The sequence below is a fragment of the Chiloscyllium plagiosum genome, unplaced genomic scaffold (genome assembly GCF_037043375.1).
Source record: "Chiloscyllium plagiosum isolate Xiang-an unplaced genomic scaffold, Cpla_swu_hap1 HiC_scaffold_16, whole genome shotgun sequence".
Classification (NCBI taxonomy): domain Eukaryota; kingdom Metazoa; phylum Chordata; class Chondrichthyes; order Orectolobiformes; family Hemiscylliidae; genus Chiloscyllium; species Chiloscyllium plagiosum.
In genome coordinates this window covers 9,987,727-10,005,000 of record NW_028270154.1, presented here as the reverse complement: position 1 = coordinate 10,005,000, position 17,274 = coordinate 9,987,727, and the positions used below count along the sequence as shown (strand labels likewise).

At 52.0% G+C, this 17,274-nt stretch overlaps 2 protein-coding genes across 2 annotated transcripts in view; both read left to right on the top strand.

Annotated features, from left to right (window-relative positions):
- The window catches only part of slc35a4 (solute carrier family 35 member A4), a 17,231-nt gene extending 6,606 nt beyond the window's left edge, over nucleotides 1-10,625 (top strand). Inside the window, exons 2-3 of the mRNA XM_087995102.1 lie at nucleotides 5,126-5,224; nucleotides 10,289-10,625. Of these exons, the coding sequence (XP_087851228.1) occupies nucleotides 5,126-5,224; nucleotides 10,289-10,486 (297 nt within the window). The 3' untranslated portion in view covers nucleotides 10,487-10,625. The remainder of the gene's footprint in view (nucleotides 1-5,125; nucleotides 5,225-10,288) is intronic.
- A 152-nt stretch (nucleotides 10,626-10,777) lies between these two features.
- Nucleotides 10,778-16,556, top strand: LOC122556439 (putative UDP-sugar transporter protein SLC35A4). The gene has a single exon (XM_043703085.2). The coding sequence runs from the start codon at nucleotides 10,795-10,797 to the stop codon at nucleotides 11,770-11,772; it is 978 nt and encodes a 325-aa protein (XP_043559020.1). The 5' UTR covers nucleotides 10,778-10,794; the 3' UTR covers nucleotides 11,773-16,556.
- The last annotated feature ends 718 nt before the right edge of the window (nucleotides 16,557-17,274 follow it).

The window sequence follows — 17,274 nt, the reverse complement described above, 5'->3', positions numbered from 1 at the left end:
GTCGGTGGGGGGGGGGGGTGGGGGGGGTGTCGGTGGGGGGGGTGGGGGGGGGTGGGGGGGGGTGTCGGTGGGGGGGGGGGTGGGGGGGGTGTCGGTGGGGGGGGTGGGGGGGTGTCGGTGGGGGGGGTGGGGGGGGGGGTGGGGGGGTGTCGGTGGGGGGGGTGGGGGGGGTGGGGGGGGTGTCGGTGGGGGGGGTGGGGGGGGGGTGGGGGGGGTGTCGGTGGGGGGGGTGGGGGGGGGGTGGGGGGGGTGTCGGTGGGGGGGGTGGGGGGGGGGGTGGGGGGGGTGTCGGTGGGGGGGGTGGGGGGGGGGGTGGGGGGGGTGTCGGTGGGGGGGGTGGGGGGGGGGGTGGGGGGGGTGTCGGTGGGGGGGGTGGGGGGGGGGTGGGGGGGGGGTGGGGGGGTGTCGGTGGGGGGGGGGTGGGGGGGGTGTCGGTGGTGTCGGTGGTGTCGGTGGGGGGGGGTCGGTGGGGGGGGTGGGGGGGGGTGGGGGGGTGTCGGTGGGGGGGGTGGGGGTGGGGGGGGGGTGGGGGGGGTGTCGGTGGGGGGGGGGTGGGGGGGGTGTCGGTGGGGGGGGGGTGGGGGGGGTGTCGGTGGTGTCGGTGGGGGGGGGTGGGGGGGTGTCGGTGGGGGGGGTGGGGGGGGGTGGGGGGGTGTCGGTGGGGGGGGTGGGGGGGGGTGGGGGGGGTGGGGGGGGTGTCGGTGGGGGGGGTGGGGGGGGGGTGGGGGGGGTGTCGGTGGGGGGGGTGGGGGGGGTGTCGGTGGGGGGGGTGGGGGGGGGTGGGGGGGGGTGTCGGTGGGGGGGGGGGGTGGGGGGGGTGTCGGTGGTGTCGGTGGTGTCGGTGGGGGGGGGTGGGGGGGTGTCGGTGGGGGGGGTGGGGTGGGGGGGGGGTGGGGGGGGTGGGGGGTGTGGGGGGGTGTCGGTGGGGGGGGTGGGGTGGGGGGGGTGGGGGGGGTGGGGTGGGGGGGGTGTGGGTGGGGGTGTGGTGGGGGTGTGGGGGGGGGTGGGGGTGTGGGTGGGGGTGTGGTGGGGGTGTGGGGGGGGGTGGGGGTGTGGGGTGGGGGTGTGGGGGTGGGGGTGTGGGGGGGGGTGGGGGTGGGGGGGTGGGGGGTGGGGGTGGGGGGGGGGGTGGGGGGTGGGTGTGGGGCGGGGTGGGGGTGTGGGGTGGGTGTGGGGGGGGTGGGGGTGTGGGGGGGTGGGGGGGTGGGGGGGTGTGGGGTGGGGGTGTGGGGTGGGGGTGTGGGGGGGGGGTGGGGGTGGGGGGTGGGGGTGTGGGGGGGGGGTGGGGGTGGGGGGTGGGGGTGTGGGGGGGGTGTGGGGTGGGGGGGGTGTGGGGTGGGGGGGTGTGGGGGTGTGGGGTGGGGGGGGTGGGGGGGGTGGGGGGGTGTGGGGTGGGGGGGGTGGGGGGGGGTGTGGGTGGGGGGGGTGTGGGGGGGGGTGGGGGGGTGTCGGTGGTGGGGGGTGTCGGTGGTGGTGGGGGGTGGGGGGGGTGTCGGTGGTGGGGGGGGTGGGGGGGGGTGTCGGTGGTGGGGGGTGTCGGTGGTGGGGGGGGTGGGGGGGGGTGTCGGTGGTGGGGGGTGTCGGTGGTGGGGGGGGTGGGGGGGGGTGTCGGTGGTGGGGGGGGTGGGGGGGGTGTCGGTGGTGGGGGGGGTGTGGGTGGGGGGGGTGGGGGGGGTGTGGGTGGGGGGGGTGGGGGGGGTGTGGGTGGGGGGGGTGGGGGGGGTGTGGGTGGGGGGGGTGGGGGGGGTGTGGGTGGGGGTGGTGTCGGTGGGGGGGGGTGGGGGGGGTGTGGGTGGGGGGGGGGTGGGGGGGGTGTGGGGGGGGGGTGGGGGGGGTGTGGGTGGGGGGGGGGTGGGGGGGGTGTGGGTGGGGGGGGGTGGGGGGGGTGTGGGTGGGGGGGGTGTGGGTGGGGGGGGTGGGGGGGGTGGGGGGGGGGGTGGGGGGGTGGGGGGGGTGGGGGGGGGGGGTGGGGGGGGGGGGTGGGGGGGGGTGTGGGGGGGTGGGTGGGGGGGGGTGTGGGTGGGGTGGGGGGGGTGTGGGTGGGGGGGGGGTGGGGGGGGGTGTCGGTGGGGGGGGGGTGGGGGGGGTGTCGGTGGGGGGGGGTGTGGGTGGGGGGGGTGGGGGGGTGTCGGTGGGGGGCGTGGGGGGGGTGTGGGTGGGGGGAGTGGGGGTGGGGGGGGTGTGGGTGGGGCGAGTGGGGGGGGGTGGGGGGGTGGGGGTGGGGGGGGTGTCGGTGGGGGGGGTGTGGGGGGGGGTGGGGGGGTGTCGGTGGTGGGGGGTGTCGGTGGTGGGGGGGGGTGGGGGGGGTGTCGGTGGTGGGGGGGGTGGGGGGGGGTGTCGGTGGTGGGGGGGGTGGGGGGGGGGTGTCGGTGGTGGGGGGGGTGGGGGGGGGTGTCGGTGGTGGGGGGGGTGGGGGGGGGTGTCGGTGGTGGGGGGGGTGGGGGGGGTGTCGGTGGTGGGGGGGGGTGAGGGGGGTGTCGGTGGGGGGGGTGTCGGGGGGGGGTGTCGGTGGTGGGGGGGGGGTGTCGGTGGTGGGGGGTGGGGGGGGTGTCGGTGGGGGGGGTTGGGGGGGTGTGGGTGGGGGGGGGGTGGGGGGGGGTGGGGGGGGTGTCGGTGGGGGGGGGTGGGGGGGGTGTCGGTGGGGGGGGGTGGGGGGGGTGTCGGTGGGGGGGGGTGGGGGGGGTGTCGGTGGGGGTGGGTGGGGGGGGGTGTCGGTGGGGGGGGTGGGGGGGTGTCGGTGGGGGTGGGGGGGGTGGGGGGGGGTGTCGGTGTGGGGGGGTGGGGGGGGAATGGGGGTGTCGTTGGGGGGGGACGGGGGGGGGTGGGGAGGGGGGACGGGGGGGTGGGGGGGGGACGGGGGGGTGGGGAGGGGGACGGGGGTGTCGGTGGGGGGGGACGGGGGGGGTGGGGGTGGGGGGCCGGGGGGGGTGGGGGTGGGGGGCCGGGGGGGGTGGGGGGGGGAACGGGGGTGTCGGTGGGGGGGCACGGGGGGGGTGGGGGGGGAACGGGGGTGTCGTTGGGGGGGGACGGGGGGGGTGGGGAGGGGGGACGGGGGGGTGGGGAGGGGGGACGGGGGGGTGGGGGGGGGACGGGGGTGTCGGTGGGGGGGGGGGGACGGGGGGGGTGGGGGGGGGGGACGGACGGACGGGGTGGGGGGGGACGGACGGGGGGGATGGGGGGGGGGGTGTCGGTGGGGGGGGGGGACGGGGGGGGTGACGGGGGTGTCGGTGGGGGGGGACGGGGGGGGTGGGGGGGGGGGACGGGGGTGTCGGTGGGGGGGGACGGGGGGGTGGGGGGGGGGACGGGGGTGTCGGTGGGGGGGGACGGGGGGGTGGGGGGGGGGACGGGGGTGTCGGTGGGGGGGTGACGGGGGTGTCGGTGGGGGGGGGGTTGGACGGGGGTGTCGGTGGGGGGGGGGTTGGACGGGGGTGTCGGTGGGGGGGGGGACGGGGGTGTCGGTGGGGGGGGTTTGGACGGGGGTGTCGGTGGGGGGGGACGGGGGGGTGGGGGGGGGGGACGGGGGTGTCGGTGGGGGGGGACGGGGGGGTGGGGGGGGACGGGAGTGTCGGTGGGGGGGGTGGGGTGTCGGTGGGGGGGGGGACGGGGGTGTCGGTGGGGGGGGGACGGGGGTGTCGGTGGGGGGGGTCAGGGGTGTCGGTGGGGGGGGGGACGGGGGTGTCGGTGGGGGGGGGGGTGGGACGGGGGTGTCGGTGGGGGTGGGGGTGTCAGTGGGGGGGTGAGGGGGGGGACGGGGGTGTCAGTGGGGGGGTGAGGGGGGTGTCGGCGGGGTGGGCGTGGGGGGGGTGTCGGTGGGGGGGGGAACGGGGGTGTCGGCGAGGGGGGGTGTCGGCGGGGGGGGGTGACGGGGGTGTCGGCGGGGGGGGGTGACGGGGGTGTCGGCGGGGGGGGGTGACGGGGGTGTCGGCGGGGGGGGGGTGTCGGCGGGGGGGGTGGGGGGGCGGACGGGGGTGTCGGCGGGGGGGGACGGGGGTGTCGGTGGGGGGGGGTGTCGGTGGGGGGGGGGGCGGGGACGGTGGTGTCGGTGGGGGGGGGACGGGGCTGTCGGCGGGGGGGCAGGGGTGTCGGCGGGGGGGTGACGGGCGTGTCGGCGGGAGGGGGACGGGCGTGTCGGCGGGAGGGGAACGGGCGTGTCGGCGGGAGGGTGACGGGCGTGTCGGCGGGGGGGGTTGTCGGCGGGGGGGGGTGACGGGGTTGTCGGCGGGGGGGGGTGACGGGGTTGTCGGCGGGGGGGGGTGACGGGGTTGTCGGCGGGGGGGGTGTGGGCGTGGGGGTGGATTGGGGTGTGGGCGTGGGGGTGTCGGCGGGGAGGGGGCGTGGGCGGGTTCAGGCGATGTCGACGAGGAGGTGGGGGGTGTTAATGAGGGAGTGGAAAGTGGCAAGAATGGAGGGATGGGGAAGAGATGTGGATAGAAGTTTGGGACGGCGGTAATCGAGCAGTTTGGGGATTGTGTTGGAAGTGTGAGATTGAGGGAAAGGGTGTTGGGTCGAGGGAGGAATAGGAATGAGGGCACTGTGTATTCAGTGGATGGGTTGAGAGGTCATTTCTCTCATTCAGTCCTTGTTGGTCCTTAGAGAAATTATTGCCATAAAAGAAAGTTTAATGAACTATTTTGATATCCAGTGCTGCCAGTTACCCAGTTGAAGAGAGGGAGATGGTGGTATAGTGGCAATGTCAATGGATCAATGTCAGTGGATTTTAAATTCAGTTGATACAAATTTGGAATATAAAGATAGTCTCAGTGATGGTATAATCGATTGACCTAAAAAAATCCTTGATGTAGTTCACTGAGAAAGAAGAGGGAAATAAATCTGCCATCCTTATCTGGTCCCATTTATGATTGGCTCACTGCAACACGATTGACTTTTAACTGCCCTCTGAAATGGCTGAGCAAACCAATTGGTTTTTAGGAATGGGCAACAAATGCTGGGTTTTCTAACAACACCTATATCCAATGAAAGCATAAAGAAAAAACTATATAATTAAAAACTATATCTTATTTATTACCTTGCCGAAGGGTCTACTTCAGTTTCACTGTTGGCATTCATGCTTTATGAAAGGAAATCATTGTCCTCCTATTTATTTTCTGTCATATTCTTTCTGCAGGACACACTGGGGAAGCTAAAGGATCTTGCACAGTTGAAGGGTCAACTGGAAAGCATCCAGAGGAGGGTGGAAGAGGAGGTACAAATGGGATTGCCCAATGTGAGTGTCAAAAGAACTGCACTGAAGTAAAATCTCCTTTCAGTCTTCTGTTGTGAACAGTTTGCAAAGTTTCTTATTCAAGGGTGTTAGTAGCAAGCAGTGGGTAAATTTAATTCACTGTTAACTAACAGTTTACTCTCAGAGCAGGTGAAATTGAATGCAAATGTAAAGTAGTACACTTTAGGGGGAAGAATAAGAAGAAAATATGAACTAAATGATGCCAGTTAATTTTAAATCTGAGGAGGAAATATTTTAGTTAAGCAAAAGTATTAAGGGACATAGGCCAAAGGCAGGTATATGGAGGTAGGTCACAGATTAGCCATTATCTCATTGAATGGCAGAACAGACTGGAGGGGCTGAATGGCCATCTGTCCTATGGTGAAGGAACAGGAGTCAATTAATCTGAATCAGCTGCAGTCTTGATTCCAATTCTTCATATCCCTCTTCTGAAAAGGTGCCAAATAGGTGGCAATGAGATTTTCTAGAAAAGTACCAAGGAAAGATGGCTTCCTTAGAGAAACTGGAGCAGCTGGGACTGTTCTGGGAGCAGGGGGTGTTCAGTAGAAGGTGTTTGAAGTCAATAGTGCTTTGGTCAGGTAAATGAAGAGAAATTGTTTTCGCAGAAGGGTCAGCAAGCAAAGGACATGAGGTTGAGTAGATAATTGAAAAGGACCAGAGATGAGATAGGACAAGACTTTTACACATCAAGTTACCTCTTTCTGGAATGCAGTAGCTGAAAATGTTTGGAACCAGCTTCAAGGTTGATTTTCAGAAATGAGTTGGGTGAATACTTGAATGTAAATCATTAGCATGGTTACAGGGAAAGAGTAAGGGTGTGTGATTAATTGGATAGCTCTTTCAGAAAATGACTTGGGTAGAAGATGCCCAGAAAGATTTTAGAATTCTATGCATCACCTCGGATATACAGAACAGAGACTGGTCAATTAAAGGTAAAATATTGTGGCTGCTGGTAATCAGAAATAATACCAGAAAATCCGGGAGAAATTCAGCAGATCTGGCAGTATCCATGGAGAGAAAAACAGTCCAAAGACTCTTATTTTAGGCATCCCTCCACACAGGAGACTTTGGACTCAAACTGTTAGCACACGTTTTGGGCTGTTTGGCCCAACTAGTGTGTGCTGGCACTTATACTCTATATGAGTCATCTCCCATTCCATCGACCTCCTGCCAGCACATCCTACTTTCATGAGTTGTCTAGTTTCTTTGAGTGCATTCCGACTATCTGACTCAACTGCTTCCTGTGGTTTCAGACTCCCCAGTTGGAAATCTAAAAAGCCTTATTTTCCTTTTTAATTTTGAGACCATCCAAGAACCCTAGTCTTGAGTTTTCCCATAAGCAAAAACATTCTTTCCACAGCTAGCCACTCTCCCAACCCATGCATAAGTTTTAAGGCTTCAATCTGAAAAATAAGCTTAACCTGTTTAGTTATTTCCTGATCACTGTAATCCCTCAGTTCTGATACAGTCCTTAGGAATGTGTTCTCTCAAGTGCTTCTGTGTCATTTTTTTTGAATGCAGTCAGTAGAATTGTGCATTGTGCCTGGAGCAGACATGAGTTTAATATAAGTTCACTTCTCCACTAAATGCCCTGAAAAAAATGCAGAAAATATATTATGCAATAGTATGTAATATGTAAAAGTTGATGATTGTAAATTACAAGTGTGCCTTCAAAAGACATTTTTCTTAGCAGTTAGGATTGACACATCTCCTCATCAGTTTCTTCTTTGAGATTTACTCTTGCAGCATCAATCTGCAAAAGACTGTTTCAGGGAATACTGTCACTATTAATTTTATTTATTAATATTTAAAAGTGAATGCTATGGTTTGTTTAGATGTTGACACTTATTGCAAAGCATCCTGTTGTTAATGTGCTGCTGTAAATTGCACTGGCATCACCCACTCCAAAAAAAAGACATAATTGTCTGCAATCTGTTGTGAAATTCACAATCGGGAATTAAAGATTTGTAGAAATCAGGTAGTAGATGGTGCTAAGATTAAAATTGATCATGGAATAAGTAAATAGTGTAATTAGCTCAGGGGACTGAATGGCCTCCACTTGCTCCAAGCATTGTTATTAATGTAAATTTTGTTTTTAGCCACAGCCATTTACTTTTTATAGCACCATGGAATATCCCAAGGCGGTATGCAAAGTGCTATCTGGAAACATTTGACACTGAGCTACATAGAAGCCGAGGGGCAGTATAGCAGAGCAGGGTGAATTCTGGCCTATCATATCTGTGCCAACGTTTGATGGAATATGCAAGTCCCACTCTCCTGCTCTATTCCATTAAACCTACAAGTTTATCTGTGAGTGTGTATGCAATTTCCTTTTGAAATCATTGATCTCTTTTGCTGCTACCAGCCTTGCAGCTAGTGAGTGTCAGGTCATTACCATTTTCCTCATGTGCTTCCTGAATTCTTGCCCAAAGCGTTAAATGCATATCCCCTAGTCCTTGTACCATCAGCTAACAAAAATCGTTTCCATCGTCCACTTTATCCAAACCTGTATCAAATCTGTTATCCAATTTCTTTTGCTCCAAGAACAGTCTCAGCTTCTTGAACCTAACACTATAACTAACATTCCACAAAGCTGATATATTTAATTATTCTGGTAAATATCCTTGACACGTTTCAAGAATCTTGGCAGACTGTTTGAACCAAAACAGATGCAATACTCTAGTGGTGTCTAAACAGAGTTTTTTAAAGTCAATTTTTCATTGATTTTGTACTTGTCTCTGTTTCCAGTATCCAAGATCCCAATGGGTATCTTAGTATGTCCTGTCAAGTTCAAAAACCTATATACGTGAACCTCCAGTTTTTTTCACAAACTTTGCTTCAAACTTCACAAAGCTTCTTTGGAGGCTCACTAATGACGTTACCTGGCATGGTGACAAAACGTCTGAGAACAAACCTACCAGCTCAGTGAGCAAACTTATAACCAGAACCTCAGCCTGAGCTACAAATCTTCAAAATCGCAAACTCTTATCTGTCCACTGGGGTGGGCAGTAAATACTGGCCTATCCAGTGACGCTCACATCCTGTGAATGAATTTTTAAAAACCCTAACTTCTTGCTGTGTGAAACTTACCTTAAATCTGCATTTTTGGTTCTTTATCATTCCACTACCATGAACATTTTTTCCTGTTTTCTCTGTTCAGACTCCTCACGATTTTGAATACCACTTGCCCATTCTAGTCTATCTGTGTCCTGATGCAGTTGATTAGTATCGGTACTATTGTTCACACCTCTCATTATCAAATTTTGAAATGTTGCCCTCTAAGCTAACATCCAAATCATTTTCTTGATATATATATATATAATCAAAACAAAAAGTGGAGCTGTCAATGACCCTTGAGGCACATCACTGTCTACCATCCTCCAGTCTGAAAAACAGCCAGTTACCAAAACTCCTTGTTTTCTGCCTTAGGGTTATTTTTGTCCAGGCTAACACTTGCCCTCCTGTACCCTGAGCCTCAATTTTATTGACTGTCCTTTGATGTGGTACCTTGTCGAATGCTTTCTTAAAATCTATGTAAACAAAATCCACAGACAACATCAGCCACCTTCTCTGTTTCTACATCAAAAAGTTCAATTGGATTATGTCAGGCATGACCTACCTTTTATGAATCATTGCTTAGCCTCCTCAATAAATTTCCAGGCTCTCCATGTGTGTGTTGGTTTTTGTTTACCAAATGGTTTCTAACCCTCACCTGCCAGTAATAAGTTGGCAAGGATGTAGTTGTGTGGAATATCCATGAACCCTTTCTTGAATAAAGGTGTCACACACCAATCCTCATTCCATACCCAGGAAGACTATGACAAATCCTCCACTATGAGAAAGTAAGGACTACAGATGCTGGAGATCACCCCATTCATTACTTCTCTCAGCTTCTTCAACTATTTGGGGTAATTAAAGGTGTTCCATGTCATTGCTCTATAGTATTTATACAGCTTTGTGATTTCCCTGCCAATTTATTCTTTGTGCTCCTTTCTCTCACAATTTTGAAGTCTTTTTGGGGCCAGTCTTTGGGTGGCATGGTGGCTCAGTGGTTAGCACTGCTTCCTCAGTGCCAGGGACCCAGGCTCGCTTCCACCCTCAGGTAGTGATTCAGTTGATGTGGAATTTGCGCATTCTCCCTGTGTCTGCGTGGGTTTCCTCTGGGTGCTCCAGTTTTCTCAGACAATCCAAAGATGTGCAGGTTAGATGGATTGGTCATGCTAAATTGTCCAGGGACGTGAAGGCTAGGTGGATTAGCTATGGGAAATGCTGGGTTACAGGGATAGGATTGCGGGGTGGGTCTGGGTGGGATGCTATTCGGAGAGTTGGTGTGGACTTAATGGACTGAATGGCCTGCTTCCACGTCATAGGGATTTTATGATTCTAAATGCAGGATTATGGATATTGGGTAAAGGTCTCGATCTGGATGGGATGTTCTTTGGAGGGTCACTGCAGACTCACTGTAGGGATTCTATGATGTGACGAAAAGTTTAGTCCAAACTGTCTTACTGGAGAGAGAGAGAGAGAGAGAGAGAGAGAGAGAGAGAGAGAGAGAGAAAAGAAGTTTCGGGTTGGAACCTCAGAGCTTGGGGCTGAGGCAGCTGAAAGCAGGGTCACAAATTAGAAAGTGATGAATTACATTTGAGCAAGAGGTCACAATCGGAGGTACATAGGAGATTGAGTTTTTTGAAGTCAACTTTCTCCAAGACCAAGGCACTGTCACTGTAACTCAGTGAGTGCTGGGATGGGATGGGATTTGGTGTGAGTTGCGAAATGGGCAACACAGTTTGCCTAAGCTGAGGTTTTAGAGGCTACAGCGAGCTATCTGGCAAGAAAGAATGAGAATAATTAAGACAGAAGTAGGAATTGGCATGGACGAGAGTTGCATCTGCTGCTGAGGGAGGGGCAGAGGTGGGCAAGCTGACAGATACAAATAGCTATGCCTGATGCCAGAGCAAACGTGGGGTTGAAAGCTCAGTTCAGGGCCAAGTACAAGACCAGACATCTGTAAACCACTAAAGTTAATTGAATCTTCTCCTGTTCCAGGGTGGCTCCCTGTTGGCCTCTCCATTCCTGAAGGGGTTCCTGGCGGGATACGTTGTGGCCAAGCTGCGAGCCTCTGCTGTCCTGGGTGTGCTGGTGGGAACAGTCACTGGGATTTATGCAGCCCAAAACTACAGCATCCCCAATGTAGAAAACTCAATCAAGGATTACCTGGACTCGATGAAGAAAGGACCAAAATAACAAGCATACCTCCATATCTGCAGTCTCAGAGCCAGTTAACTCATATCAGGGAACTGCAGGATAATCAAATGTGAACTTGGAGCGCAACTGGCCTTTGATATTATTGATGTAAATGACTTATAAAGCTTGACTGCTGTCGCTTGATGCTTACAATGAATCTGACTGAAAGACAGGTGCATGCAAACGCACAATTGCCTTCTTGCTTCTCTGTCCTTTCTCCACGGGTCTATTCTGGCCTTGTACCCAACCTGTCAACATTTCCCTTACGTAAATGAACTTGCGTTTTGGCGAGCTGCTTCAGAAAAGAAATGGAAACTCTCGAAGATCCTGGCACTTTTGGTTTGTCTCCTGCGAAGGGCCGGATGAGGGGTCAGGTCGGCTGGGGGCTTGTGCTGCTTCTCTCTGTGCTTGCCTATGGTTCGCATGCGCCTTTGATCAGCCTGTGCAAGGTGGGCGGGAGGGTGCCCTTCAGTTCCTCCTCTGTTGTTGTTCTGGTCGAGCTGGTGAAGCTCACCGTGTCTTCCGTGTTATTTCTAGCTCATGACCGCGGCTCTTCCACCAGTGGGGTTGCCATCTCAGTATGGGCAGCCCTCCCGTTCGCTGTGCCCGCCTCCCTGTACGCAGTCAACAACAACCTGGTCGTCCACATGCAACATCATATGGACCCCGTGACCTTTCAGGTGCTGAGCAATCTGAAGATTGCAGCCACTGCTGCCTTCTACAGCCTGCTGCTCCGCCAGTGGCTGCCCGCACGCAAATGGCTGGCGCTCTGTCTGCTGATGGCAGCTGGGATTTGCCACACTGGTGCCATGCGTGGCCAGGCAGGAGAGAGAGAGCCAATGACCGATGACCGCATGTACATCACCCTGCAGGGTGCGATCGCCATCGCTGCCTACTGCTCGATATCCGGCCTCTCTGCGGTGTACACGGAGTGGGCTCTGAAGTCCCAGCCACTGCCCCTCAACCTCCAGAACTTGTTCCTGTACTCGTTTGGTGTTTTAGTCAATTTGGTGGTGCACACAGCCAGCTCCCGCTCCACCAGCTTCTTCCAGGGCTACTCGGTCTGGGTGGCTGTGATAGTTGGCAGCCAGGCTCTGAATGGCTTGCTGATGTCAGTCATCATGAAGTACAACAACAGCATGACCAGACTCTTTGTCATTTCTTGCTCCATGTTAGTTAATGCAGTCCTCTCCATCTTTTTGTTTAACCTCCAGCTCACCCCGTTGTTCTTTGTAGCAGTGGGGCTGATCTGCCTGGCTATTCACCTCTACTATCGAGTTAGGTAGTACTGGCTGACAGGATTGTAGTGTTTTTGAATCGGATTGTATCCTCCCTGTCCCATCCAATCTGTTTTAGTTTTACAGAATACCTTTTTGTGCTAACCTTTCTAACTCTGACTCCCACTGGGTTTGGTCTACCTTGCCTCATGGGACACGATGTTGATTTTACTGAAGTGAAGATGGTTAAAATAAGGGAGTCACCATAGAATTGAGCTGTTAGCTTACAACAGCTTAATGTCTCAACACTGGAACCATTGTTCTTCACATTCTTACTGTTGGGGCTTTAGCCACTGCTGCTTTATCTCCTGCATCTCTCTGTCACACGGCTTGTCACCCTAAGGAGATGTTCTTTTAAACAAAAGTCTTTTCCTTTTTAATTTCTATGAATTTTTGTTTGGATGATTTTTGAAACCAAAAACTTCAAATCAGGTTATGTCATTATTTTACTTTGGGGCCCTCTCTCAAAATCGCTGACATAGAACAGTTTTTATTTGGTGCTGTGTGACTTCATGCTGGCTATTGAGAGTCCAGAGCCACTCCCCTAATGAGCGAGCCGGACTGATATTGGGTTTAATGGAGACAGAAAATTGAAGCAAAGGTGAACTCAAAACAAAACTCCATGGGCCTCCCTTTTGTCTTTTTACTAATTTTATTTCAATAGGAAAGCGATCTTAGTCTTAAAAAGAGGAACAGGCTATTCAGCCCTTCTAATCTACTTCATAAGAAATAAGAATAGGAGTGGACAGTCAAACCCCAAGCCTGCTTTATCAGTCAATAAGATTGTATCACTTTGTTCGCCCTCGGTTTTCCTCTGCTAACAAGATGCTTCGATCCAAGTCTGGAAGCCTTTACTTTGTAATTCTGGAAGAGAGGGTTCCAGATTTCTATCAGCCTGTGTGTAGAGATAGGCTGACCAACATAAAACAAGGGTCAAGCTCAAATTGTAGACAGGTTAAGAGCTGGCAGAAGAAAAATGATTTCACGTTTTAAGCATAAGCTCAACTTGAATGCCTTCTGATGAAAGATTATCTCAAGAAATGTATTCTGCCCAAAACACACAATAACACTATTCAGCTTGACTGATCCATTCCACACTCAACCTACACTATCTTTCTATCTTTCCCTTTAACAAGTGCTTAATCATTAGGGTGGAGTTCCTTTGGTGTCATTCATAGCTCTGGTAATTTGCCAAACTACAGCCTGCTGTTCAACCACAAATGGCATCACAATCACACTTTATTTGGTTTGAGGATGCCTCTGGGCAGCGATCTAGAGGTGAAAAAACTTTACCCCTTAACACTCAGTCTTGAAATTGACTTTGTAGAATTTCTCCTGCACACGTGAACTAACTCAGCATGGACCAGACAGTGTTTCAGAAACTTTTTATTTGATCTTCGTGACTCTTATTATCTGTGGTGTTGCCTGGTTCAATATCTGATCAGTGGTGGTCCCCTCACCCCAGGATGAAGCTGCCCTGTTGTTTGTGGGTTGGCTTTTTCTTGGTCATTGAGGGACAGTTGCCTAATTTGAGTTCTGATGGAGGGCGGTTCCTGAATGAATGGCACATCCTTCCTGGCTTCATCGTTTTGATTATCCAGCAGGGAGGATAGGCTGGCAGTGGGCCTCAGTGTCCAGTTTCCATTTGGCAAACGCAGGATGTTAGGAAGTCTTCAGAAGGTTGCCTCAGTTCTAATGCAATTGACGGGCTGCTACAAGCACTCTGCTTCCTCACCCCTCCGCAGCGACCTCTGTTGCCGGACACCACAGCACTTTTGTTAGCTCTTCCCCCATGACAATCGAGAGCATTCACCTCGGGGGTAGTGATGATTTCACGGATCAGAAGGGGATTTCATGAGTTGTGATGTCCCCTACAGTTAACCTGAGCAATATTGAAGCTTTCCTGTGAAGGAAAACCACCTTGTGTAGGTTGCATGTGGGCACACTCCATCGTGTGATATTCCCCCATCTGTCATAGTGATCTCTGATATCATTTCCCAGTGGGCTGTTTGCATCCATGATTCAATTTTCCTTTGAGTTAAAAGTCAAGAGAATTGGCTAAAACAAAGTCTGTCTTTATTTTAAGGTGTCAGCTGACTGGGGTATCTCCAACAAGGTTTTATATATTGCCAGGAGATTTTTCCAAGGCCCTGTCCTCTGTCTGTTAACACCATCATTAACTATAGACAGTGACACTGTGTCTTGTGACATTTCAAAAATTCAATGCAACTAGAATAATCTCACTATGTTTACATATCATACTTAAACTCAGTTAAAAATTCCTTAACCATTGTGTCGTTTTCTGTATTGATGCAATATGAACATTTAAAAATATATAAATGCTGCACACGAAATCACATTGTAATAACGAGTATTAGAAATGTAGAGGAACTATTTTTTCTTCATTGAAAATAATGATTTCGAAATCTGTTTTCAGTGTTCAGGTTTATATGCTTGCTTTTTTAGCTGTTTAGCTGCAGAGGCAGCTGCTCATGCTGCTTTAAGGTTGCAGTAGCAGCTTGTACCAAAAACTCAATGATGTACACATATTCGTGCATGCCTTATCCCGAATATTCTCATTTATGCTAGAAATACCGAATTGAAAGTTGCTGAGGCGATGCAGTGATGTGATGAGTTTAGAGACTTGCCTTGCACATCAGGGGAGCTCTGTTCAAATGCATCTCATGTTAAAACCTCTTGCATGGTCACCCACAGGGATTCTGCAACTTTCCAGATAACCCCACACTCCTAACCTCGAGGTAGTGAGCTTACAATGGCAGTGTTACCCTTGGATGAAGCTAGAGGATTGTTGGTGTCTGTGTGAGGAATTCACAGCCTGGAGGGTGTGTTGCCCTGTCTGTGCACACTACTGATGACCAAAGCTGAAACTGTTGGGTTTCATGCTCCTCAACATCCTGTGCCTTTCCTCCAGAATTTACCCAAACAAATACAAGGCTATTTTAACGTTTTTCATGTTAAGGGTTTTGTTTTGTAATTTTATAAGGATTTCTTGGATACCAACTTCAGGTTTTTTGTAAACTTTGCATGTTTTAATATTTGTTTTCAATACATTTTTTGTAGAAACTGAAATTTCAGTACCACCATTGAATTTTAAATTGGGGAATATGTTGCAATTAATGCAAAGCAATTCCCTTTTATACGTACTCAATTTTTTTCCTCGACACTGCCATGTTTTGAGAAGAGGGCAAATATTCCTTTACTGACTGAAGACAATTGATGAAGTTTTTGTTAACATTCACAACTTGAAGCAGTGTTTTGCCTTGGGTCACATACAGAATCAATGAATAAATAAATATAGTTTGTGTGTTAATTGAATTAATCCCACTTCTCCTAAATCTCAGTTTAGGAATGTCCAAAGCAAAAGATCTGCCCAGAGCAGCAGATGCAATAGATGCTGGATAAAATTTATCTCTCTCACACTTTCTTTATCTCCCTCAAACATGTATGCGTACACCATCTCTCACGTACAGTGGAGGTGCCAGTGTTGGACTGAGGTTGACAAAGTCAGAAGTCACACGACACCCGGTTATAATCCAACAGGATTATTTGAAATTGCAAACTGAAATTGTGATTTCAAATAAACCTGTTGGATTACAGGCTGGTGGCATGTGACTTCTGACTTTCTCTCTCTGTCTGTCACACTTGCACTAACCTTAATTGATACCATTGTGCTACATATGAATGATTATGCTGTTGGATGAGTTCACACTTTGACTTTAAGCCCACTGGTTTGGATGCAGAAAGTGACCTAACCTTTAAAATTATATTCTTGAAGACAAAGCCTGGCTTACTGTGGCTGTAGATAATGTTTGGCTGGCGCAGAATTTCCTGTGAACAATGCAATGGAGTAATTTAGTTTTAAAGATTGGAACATTTGTGTCTGTGTTGTCACCCCGTTTCCTCCAAGCTAGTTCATGGTTTATCAAAACAACTGCATGTTAACAGACCCCCATGCAAAAATGCAGGGAATCTTCTGAATTTTTACTAGTCCTTATGGACTGTTAATTTACACATGCAGTGGGACCTATGACCACATTTCAGGTGTTAAAACAGTTTTCTGCAGTACTTTCAAATGTTTTCCCTGAGACATACGACAATTTATCAAGTGTCATCGAAATAACTTTGTGTTTTAAACAGATGCATGTTTTTTCAATTTTTAACATTCCTTTAGTTTTATCTTATGACTTATATTAATGAAGTTTTCATGAAATTACGCAGTGACTCAGTGCTTGAAAGAGTAGTGCAAATTCATCCGTGGCTTACTAGTTAGACTGTTTCAATTTTTTTTCTCCCTGTTAAATGAATTTGTTAACAGACAATGAAATTGTGATGATCTCCAACTTATAATCCACCCTCCCACTTCTACCATCTTACACACAGGATCCGTCCCGATATTGCAATAGAAATCAGTCAGAATAAGTTATTTGGGCCTGCTATCCAGTTACTGGGAATCAGGATGCTTTTTTTTAAACTAGAGTTTAATGTCCAGTTACTTTACCTTTGCAATGGCCTGCAAACAAACAAGAAAAACAGATCCAGCCCTGACCTCAAATATAGATGGTGTTAGTGTTCTTTCCAAACTTTCTTTTGTTTTAAGATTTTCAATGCAGTGAGTTAGTTTTCGTTATTAAGAAAAGGAAAGTACATTGGGCTGTTTAATATTTTTTCAAAACAGAAATGTAACTTGGGAACTCTGGAAGAATGCTATCATCGTAATGTAAACATAATCTCTAAGTTATGTTATATAAATTAAAGATATTTTATAAAGCTTGTTCCAGTGTTATTTGTATGGAAGTTCCTGTTATCTCATTTATAAGGCTAATGGATTTCATTATCATAGATTGGTTGTAACATAGGAGGCCATTCAGCCCATTCTCTCTGCAGACTGCAAGAACAACTCAACTAGCCCCACTTCTTTGCCCTTTCCCCATAACAATGCAAATATTTGCACAGTGGCTCAGTGGTTAACACTGCTGTCTCACCGCGCCAGGGACCCGGGTTTGATTCCATCCTCTGGCGACTGTCTGTGTGGTATTTGCATTTTCTCCCCGTGTCTGCATGGGTTTCCTCCAGGTGTGCACAAAGATGTGCAGGTTAGTTGAAAAGGCCGTGCTAAATTACCCATGGTGTTCAGGGATGAGAAAACTAGGTAGTTCAGTAAGAGGTAAATGTAAAGTAATAGGATAGGGGAATGGGTTATTCTTGGGAGGTTCGGTATGGACTTGGGTCAAATGGCCTGTTTCCACACTGTAGGGATTCTATTCTATTCTATTCACTCTTCTGCTTTTCCAATTCATTTCTTAAGTCAATTGAATCTATCTCCAATGTAATCTTGGCAGCGTGTAATCTGGTAGTGGCATCTTTTAGTGTAAAAGTCAAAAAATTCCACTTATTGCTTTGGTTTTTGTTTTGCAATTCACCTTGCTTCATTGTCCTTTGGTTCCTGAGTCTTCATTGGAAGCAATTCCTTTATCTGTCCTTTCTAGATTT

What these genes read in the sequence shown, in the direction of transcription:
- LOC122556439 (XM_043703085.2), top strand. Translation starts at nt 10,795, where the DNA reads ATGGAAACTCTCGAAGATCCTGGCACTTTTGGTTTGTCTCCTGCGAAG.